Source organism: Manis pentadactyla, chromosome 5 (assembly GCF_030020395.1).
Source record: "Manis pentadactyla isolate mManPen7 chromosome 5, mManPen7.hap1, whole genome shotgun sequence".
Classification (NCBI taxonomy): Eukaryota; Metazoa; Chordata; class Mammalia; order Pholidota; family Manidae; genus Manis; species Manis pentadactyla.
The window spans coordinates 176,791,537-176,799,844 of record NC_080023.1 but is presented as its reverse complement, the minus strand read 5'-3'; the positions used below and the strand labels follow the sequence as shown (position 1 = coordinate 176,799,844).

Genomic DNA, 8,308 nt, shown 5'->3' with positions numbered 1-8,308 from the left:
TCTCCCGGCGCTGCCCGACGCTGCCGACGCCGCCTTACGCCGACAGCGCGGTCGGCGGAGCCGGGGGTGGGCGGGCTTGGCGCTGGCGCAGCGGCGGCGTAAGGCGCGAGCCGCCCCTGCAGTGAGTGTGCGCTTTTCCCGGACCAGCCGCGCCGCGCTGCCGGCATGAGCTACGACCGCGCCATCACCGTCTTCTCGCCCGACGGCCACCTCTTCCAGGTGGAGTACGCGCAGGAGGCCGTGAAGAAGGGCTCCACCGCGGTGAGCGGCGGCCGCGGGCCCGGTCCAGAGGGCGGGGGGCGAGCAGCGGGCCTCCCGGCGGCGGCGGCGGCGGCGGCGGAAGCCGCAGCGGAGCCGGGCCCTGGCGCGAGGCCCCCTGGCTCCGCCCGAGCAGCCGCGCGCCCAGCCCCGGCCGAGGGGCGCCTTTGTCGCGTTAGCCGAACGCGGAAGTCGCGGCAGGAGGGCGGGTCGGGGCGGAGGGCTGGTAGTTTTGCTCCCCCGCAGCTGGGTTTTCGCTCCAGGCAGCGGCGCTAGGTGTGCCCGGGGTTTCCGGCAGGTGCCCCGAGGCGGAGCGTGCGCGGGGAGCCCCCGAGGCCCGGCGCCCGCGGGGTGCCCGCTGCTCCAAGCGGCGGCCATGTTGGCGGGCCACCCGCGCGGGCGCCGGAATGCGGGGCTGGCCGGGGACTGGCTGGGTGAACGTGCTCGGAGGAGGTGCCGTGGGCACACTGCGCCCGGCCCGGTTAGGGGACCTCGTGGTCCAGGTGGGCTTGGGGAACAAAGGGCAGCGTGCTCGGCGCACCAGCCTTGCAGCTCCCGGGCGCAGGCCGCACCTGCTGCCCGTGCTCCTGCTGGTGTCTGAGCACCTCTCTCTCCCTTTGACCACCATTTGAAATTTAAGCTCGTGACCTCTTTGAGGCACCTATTAGCTTATCAAAAACCGTGATGGTTTGATCATTTGGTATTTCAGAGGTTTGAATGGGCAGACCACACACAGATTCTGTGAATTCTTAAGTTTTCATTTCCTGAATTTTCTAATGAAATTAAGGTCTAAAGTCCGTCTTGTGACCTACCTGAGCACAGCACTGGAAGAGGACTTGGCTGCCACACACACCCGTACTGCCCCAGGCCAGCCACTTTGCTTAATCCACCTGGCGTCTCTGGCCTGGCCTTCTTTCCCTCAGGGAGGGCTTTGAACTCAAGTAAGGCAGTACCTGGAAAAGGTCCTTGAAATCTGAAACACCGCAGACCAGTGCTTTCAACCAGGGGGCATTTGGCAACGTGTGGGGCACCTTTCCTTGTTGGAGACCATAGAGAGTGCTGCTGGCATCTAGGGGTAGACAGGCCAGGGAAACTGTAAACACCCTACAGTGCATGGGACAGCCTGCAGTCGAAGAGTTAGCAGCCCAAATGCCACCGTGCTGAGAATAAGTTTTTTGAGTTGTCGTTGAGCCGTTTCTCTGCTCCTGCATTGATTGGGGCAGGAGGCGGGTACCTGCCTACAGGTGATCTCCCATGGTTTTAACTCTCCCCTCTCCACAATCAGCCCTAACAGAGCAGTTGGCCTGGTGGTAGTTGAGCAGCTGTCCTCCCCACACTGCTGTTCCTGGGTGCAGGACAGAACAGGTGGGTTCTAGGGCAGGTTCACAACTGCACAAACGCTGCTATCATAACAGGGAGCTTGGATGTTAAAGGCCTTGGGTTTGACCCTTAGAATCACTGGGTTGAAGTGAGGGTACATACACACCTGCTACACTAGTTGCTACTTAGTTGGGTTGTAATTGAAACTATGTCACTACTTTAAAAGCATTGCAGTGGGCACCCAGGACGTGACACCTGGACCAGCTCTGCCAGCAGCCAAACCTGTGGTTTGTGGGGGGTGGTGCCCACAGCAGTGGAGGGGAGAGGTGTGCCTGGTCTGCTACTCCAGGGTGTTTGCAAGGTGTTAACAGTCGCTCCTAGTGCTCTACCTGGTGACAGAACCCCTCTCTCTCTGAATACTGTTAATGAAGGTTGGTGTTCGAGGAAAAGACATCGTCGTTCTTGGTGTGGAGAAGAAGTCGGTGGCCAAACTGCAGGATGAAAGAACGGTGCGGAAGATCTGTGCGCTGGATGACAATGTCTGCATGGCATTCGCAGGTCAGTCTGCGGGGACTCCACGGAGACCACCACCTTCAAGGTTAACCCAGTGGGCTGCGGGGAGACAAACTAGGTCAACTAGTCCTTTAAAAGCAATAGCTTTGGGCTTTTTTAAGAAAAGGATGGGTCACTGATTCTTGGCGGGGGGCTCTCTGCTCAGTGGTGAAGCACAGAGGCTGAGAGAGTGGACACCCCAGGACTAGGGGCTCGTACTGTTGTACAGGCCAGAAAGGCCGGGCTTGCCGCAGCTCACCGTGCTGGTGGGCTGCCCTGCTGTTGGGAGTGCTGTGTACTTCTGCACTCTGATGGCTGTAGCACTCCCTTGGGGTCCGGTTCAAGAAGGTCCAGTTTGCCTGAGCTAAACTTGGGGTTGATGGGCCGCCTCATGAGATTAGTGCGCTAGGCGTGGTCTGGAATGCATTTGTAGCACGCCAGCCTTCTTGGGAGCTCAGAACGATCTGGGGGCTGGGTGTAGGGGGACAGGTTTTGGAGTCCACCAAAGGCTGACTGCTCCCTGCCTGTGTGATGTGCTGTCCTCAGTCGGAGCAGGCAAGGTGTGGCTCAGGTGGAACTTCCGCTTCACTCTGTTGCAGGCCTCACTGCCGACGCTAGAATAGTCATCAACAGGGCCCGGGTAGAGTGCCAGAGCCACCGGCTGACCGTGGAGGACCCTGTCACTGTGGAGTACATCACTCGCTACATTGCCAGTCTGAAGCAGGTGGGTATCCACCTGCCTGTGGCTCAGCTCTCATTGTGGAGTGGTCCTGCTCCGTTGTGGAAGGTGCCCTGCTGCGGGACTTCACGTAGGTGTTTGCGTGTCACTTCAAGAAAATCAACCACGCTTACTGCATGTGTGGCCCTGGTCTTTACTTCGTACATGTGTGACTCACTATAGTATATCTGTTTCTGTGGCATTGTTCTCATAGTGGCCTGGAGCAGTCCCATTTCTGATTTCTGGAGGGAAGTGACCCCTTTTTGTTGTCCTGCTGTTCTGAATACTGCTCACCAAGCACATGGGGGGGAGCTGAAAACCACCGCCATTCCATGGTGGAATCTTAGAAACCAGCTGTGTAGCCAGAGTGCATGTCTGAGAAAGCAAAAAGGGAAGGGGGTGCTGAAAACTGTTGTCTGAGGTTATTTATTGTTTGAATTGCAAATAACCTCAAAGTGGGCTGAGCGACAGATTTTCATCCCATCACTGAACGCACAGTGGTTTGGATTGTTGTGCATTTCGCTCGGGGTGGGCTCTGGGGAGCTGCTCGGCTCTGGGAATGCTGACGGCATTCATGTTCCTTTTCCCCACAGCGCTACACGCAGAGCAACGGGCGCAGACCGTTCGGCATCTCCGCCCTTATTGTGGGTTTTGACTTTGATGGCACCCCCAGGCTCTATCAGACTGACCCCTCAGGCACCTACCATGCCTGGAAGGTGAGTCGCAGCTAGTCCTGTGGAACCTTAAGTGTGTTCCGTGACGCTTCTGGAGTGGGAACACAGATGTTTACGTTGCCATTTAGAAAAAGGCCACACAGCAAAAAGTGAAATCGCCCATGTGTTTTTCAATGAAACAGAAGTAGAATCCCATTCGTGTTAAGAATCATCGACTCCAAATTCCCTTTGCAAAAGGAAGCCATAAGGATGTGAACAGTTCCCAGGAATGTGTTGTTTTAATTTGTCTGATTTTTCTCAAACTATTCAAATTCAGTTGGACAATATCCATCATATCATTGATAAGTTTTCACAAATGCCTAGGGTGCCTAACTGGTTTTCTTGGTTTCACTGAAGATGGCTGGTAATTGTAGGTCTGCTTTGGTTATGTAGCTGTATTCCTATTATGTTAATGTGTGCGCACAATTTAATTAGTAGTTTAAAACCTATACATGCTTATGTTACTCTACAAGATGATATGTCAAAGAAATAATCAATCTTCCCATGTTTTCTTCCATGTGCTACCTCTACAGCTTTTCTTCTTCCTTCCTAATTACAACCCTTAAGTAGAATTCGTGCCTCATAACGAAATTACCCAGTATCATAATTCTTCCAAGTGGTAAAGATACCTCAAGACAAATGCTGGGCATAAAAGCCACAGGGCATAAATATGCAAAGAAGTAAAAAGCTAACCTTTTCAAACAATAAGGCTTCTCTCTCACTTACCAACTTTACATTTCCCTGTATGGCCCCAGAAGATGACTGGTTAGCCAGAGACGGGTAAGATTCCTCAAGGGAGGAACAACCTAAGACAGGCACAGTCGCAGGGGGGCCATCAGGTGAGAAACTGGGGATCAACAGAGGTGAGGCTTAGAACCTCACCCCCCTGTTCTGAGAGAAATCTTCTGCATCCGTGGATGTTTTGTTGCCCTTGTCTAGCTTGGATTAACACATAGTCTACAGGCACACGCCTGATCATCTACATTTGCTCTCTTATAGCACTAAACTATGTTTTCTACCTTTATCTTGCATCTACCTACCACTTCAGCATTTTATTTAAAAAAATAATAATAAGGGAGAAATGTGGGATTCACATATAAATCAAGTATAAAAATCAAACAGATATTCACATTTGACCTGATTGTTTATAGTTCATGATGCGTGATCAAAACCAAAAGTTTCTGTGATGACTGCCCTTGTACTGTTCACCACGTAAGAACTTATTCACCATGTAAGAACTTGTTCATTATGCTTCAGAAGATTGGAGACTGTTGAGAATTAGGCTTGGGGTTGATTAATGATTGTGCATTGACTCCCCTATACAGAATTTTATTGTTGTTAACAACCATTTGATCAATAAATATGAGAGACACCCTCTCAATAAATAAATAAATAAATAAATAAACAGAAATACTCTAAAAAAAAAATCATTTTCATTATAGCAAAGCCCTAGGCACATGTTTAACTGTCAATAGGTATTTTAAAGTATTCTAAACACATATATAACATAGTAAATGACAGTTATTATTTCTGTATTATTTTTAGTTACTTTATGTAATCGGCAAGTTTGGAGAAACTTTGTGCTAGGCATTTTTTTAATATTACACATTTAAGCTAACATTCACAATCTCAACAGATAAGTAAAAATATTCAAATTTTGATAAAAGAAAAAATACAGGTAATACATGTCAGGAAGCAAATCAGGCTCACAGTCTTTTACTTTAAAAACAAATAATTTGTCCCTTGTTCCATCATACTGGATACTAGTAGAACAGTTTACTCAGGACATTTTCATCATTTTATCACACAAAAGGACTTTTCAGAACAAGATTAGGGTACATGAAATGGCCACTGAGTGTTGGCCTTACTGTTGGTGGGACAGCTGCATTTTCCAGGGAGAGCAGCAGGTGACCTGGGACACTTGCAAATTTTTCTTTGTGGCCTGACATCACTGGAATTTTGCTGGCAGTCTTTGAGGTAATAATATAGCCACCATTACCAAGTGATTCATACTTAACTTGTTTATTAAAAGGCACACAGAAAAAAATATTTTCCTTATTATTATCAAATACAGCAGTTCCCATAAAAAGACTAGATCCTTTTACGTAAAATGACAGGGCTAATGAAAGCAAGATGCTACACCCAAATAAGTTGTTCAAATAATAACAACAAGTAGGGTAGAGAAATTCAAAGTCCATGTAAAATATTTCCTGAGATAATATTTAAAAAACCATCTTTGAAAATCAATTAAATCAAATTATAGGCACCAATTCTCAATTAAGATTTCTTAATGCATGGAATAGCTCATAGCATTTTGATATTCAACAGTACATTTGATTTATTTTTTCTTTGGCATAGAATGGTTTATCATTTAACATTTTTTCTATGATTCATGGAATCACACTAAAACATCCTTTGGGAGTGGATTTAATGAAAAAGAAAGCAATTTACTAGATTTTCTTCATCAAATGTTTAAAAAAAAGGAATGACAGAATTCAGCTTCAAATAAAAATGTTAAAAAGTAGTGTTACAGAAAATAGAACTGGACTCTGATCTTGCACAAAAAAAATCTAACATTAGAAAATATTTTCACTTTTCAATTTGAAGGATATTATGATGTTTGAGTACTATATGGAAATGAATAGAAGCATGACACTAAGTTACTTCTGTCTTTAATTCAATAAAATATTTTCCAGTTAAAAAAAAAAAAAAAAGGAAGCCATAAGGCAAGGCCTCGGTGCCAGGCTACCTCGTACCACAGCACAGGGAGGGGGAGCAGGTAATGGCTGGCCCACACAGGAGGGCTATGTCCTCGGGAAGGCTCTGGGTTGTTACACCCTGTCCTGTAAACACACGTCTGTTTTAGGCCAATGCCATAGGGCGGGGTGCCAAGTCAGTGCGCGAATTTCTAGAGAAGAACTATACTGATGAAGCCATCGAGACGGATGACCTGACCATTAAACTGGTTATCAAGGCCCTTCTGGAAGTAAGTCTGCATCTGAAATCTGGGGATGGTGTGGTGTAGGGCTTGGGCTGGGTGGGCAGGGCAGCGCAGCCAGTGACTGCTGTACCGGCAGAAGGCCATGGGGCTGGTGCTATGCAGGCACACGGCCCCCTCCTTCCCACGGGGAGCCCCACTGGGGTGCAGAGTCCCACGTTGCTTGCCCGAGAGCACCCAGGCAAGCAGCAGAGGCAGGCCAGGCATGGCCAGGCATGGGATCTATTCCACTCACAGCCATCACTTTTCTGAGGCTTCAGCTGCTGATAAAGTCGGGGAATTAAAAGAAGTGGCAATAGTGGATGCGTAGCGTGAGGTCTCGGGCCTTGTCAGGACTGTGGAGGCACTGGTATTGAAGGCCATCCTGGAGGCCAGCTGTCAGGGCAGAGCCGTTGGGGAGGAACACATGGCCAGCTGCCCAGCCCAGGCCCAAGTGCCAGAACACAGGAGGGAGCCCATGTGCCCACAACGACTTCACGGGTTGCCAGGCTGTTAGGACACAGCTGCAGGTGCTGGGACTTCGCTGTGTCCTGCCCTCTCCCCAAGTGGCAGTACTGGGTTTGGGTGCACACAGTATCATGAGGCCCTTGCTGGCGTTGGGTCTCAAGGTGGGAGTGGTGTCTGATGCTATTCTCTTCCCTTCTAGGTGGTTCAGTCAGGTGGCAAAAACATTGAGCTTGCAGTCATGCGGCGAGATCAGCCCCTCAAGGTAGTGGCTGGGTTTGCTAGCTCTGACACGGAGCCCGGGTGGGCAGGGGTTGAGGACCACCCAACTGTGGCTCTGTTAGCACGAGGAAAGGGGTCCTTTTGTGGCTCCCCCAAAATGAGCCCCTGGTGAAAAGTGGAGTCCTTTGGCTGAAGCGCCATCGAGACAACTATGCAGATGTGCTTGTTGCACAATCACTACCCACAGGGAGGTGCCGCCTTTTGTCACCTGACCAGGCACACGAGGCCTTGTTTTCCTATAAAACAGCCCGACTGGCAGTCCGGGCAGAGTCCCAGCGCTTCCCTTCCCAGACGGGCTCCTCGGTTGGCTTGGGGGCTAACCATGACTCTTCCTTTGGTAGATCTTAAATCCTGAAGAAATTGAGAAATACGTTGCTGAAATTGAAAAAGAAAAAGAAGAAAACGAAAAGAAGAAACAGAAGAAAGCATCGTGATGGATAAACTCTTGGCTTGTGATGATTTTTTAAATTCAAGTCATGGTTGAGTCTCTGTCCAGGATTCCTACAATAAACTTCCCTATTTTTTAACCTTCTTTTAGAGAATGTGTATTTTGGATGTAGTCACGAGGACTCTTAGAAAGCAGATCCCTTCCGTCTCTGGTCTCTCGTGTCCCTCGCGTGATCTTCACTTTCCCTACGGGTTGCCAGGCCCTAAGACAGCAGGCCCGACCCCCTGAGGGGTTCCTTCTTGCAGGGTGGAAGGGCTTAAGGATGCCAGCAACTAAAGCAGCACATGGAGTGCCAGGTAGATGTGGACACTGTTTCTTCAGCCTCCGTTCAAGTTCCTAGTTAACATGACACCAAGGACACAACTAAGTGGCTTAAAAATTTTGCAGGGCAGCAGCTGTGTTCAGAACCAGTCTTAGTCTGATTTAGTAGACCAGGTCATACTGTTTCCCATATTTCTACCTGAAGACTTCTGGTACTGGCTCTCCCCTGACCTCTCAGTTTTCAGCCAGAAAGATTGCCCATAGGTTCCAGTCCAGCATAGTCCTAAGTTTTGCCTAAACAGAAAAATCGTTAC

The 8,308-nt window shown here is 49.3% G+C and overlaps 1 protein-coding gene across 1 annotated transcript; it reads left to right on the top strand.

Moving 5' to 3' along the window:
- The first annotated feature begins 29 nt into the window (after positions 1-29).
- On the top strand, positions 30-7,817 carry PSMA7 (proteasome 20S subunit alpha 7). Its single transcript, XM_036901826.2, has 7 exons — positions 30-261; positions 2,010-2,136; positions 2,730-2,854; positions 3,442-3,564; positions 6,428-6,547; positions 7,206-7,268; positions 7,627-7,817. Exons 1-7 carry the CDS (start codon positions 166-168, stop codon positions 7,717-7,719), a joined length of 747 nt encoding a protein of 248 aa, XP_036757721.1. The 5' UTR covers positions 30-165; the 3' UTR covers positions 7,720-7,817.
- Positions 7,818-8,308: the final 491 nt, after the last annotated feature.

What these genes read in the sequence shown, in the direction of transcription:
- PSMA7 (XM_036901826.2), top strand. Translation starts at nt 166, where the DNA reads ATGAGCTACGACCGCGCCATCACCGTCTTCTCGCCCGACGGCCACCTC. An exon ending in GCACCTACCATGCCTGGAAG is followed by an intron (nt 3,565 to 6,427) that starts GTGAGTCGCAGC and finishes CGTCTGTTTTAG; the next exon opens with GCCAATGCCATAGGGCGGGG. An exon ending in TTATCAAGGCCCTTCTGGAA is followed by an intron (nt 6,548 to 7,205) that starts GTAAGTCTGCAT and finishes CTTCCCTTCTAG; the next exon opens with GTGGTTCAGTCAGGTGGCAA.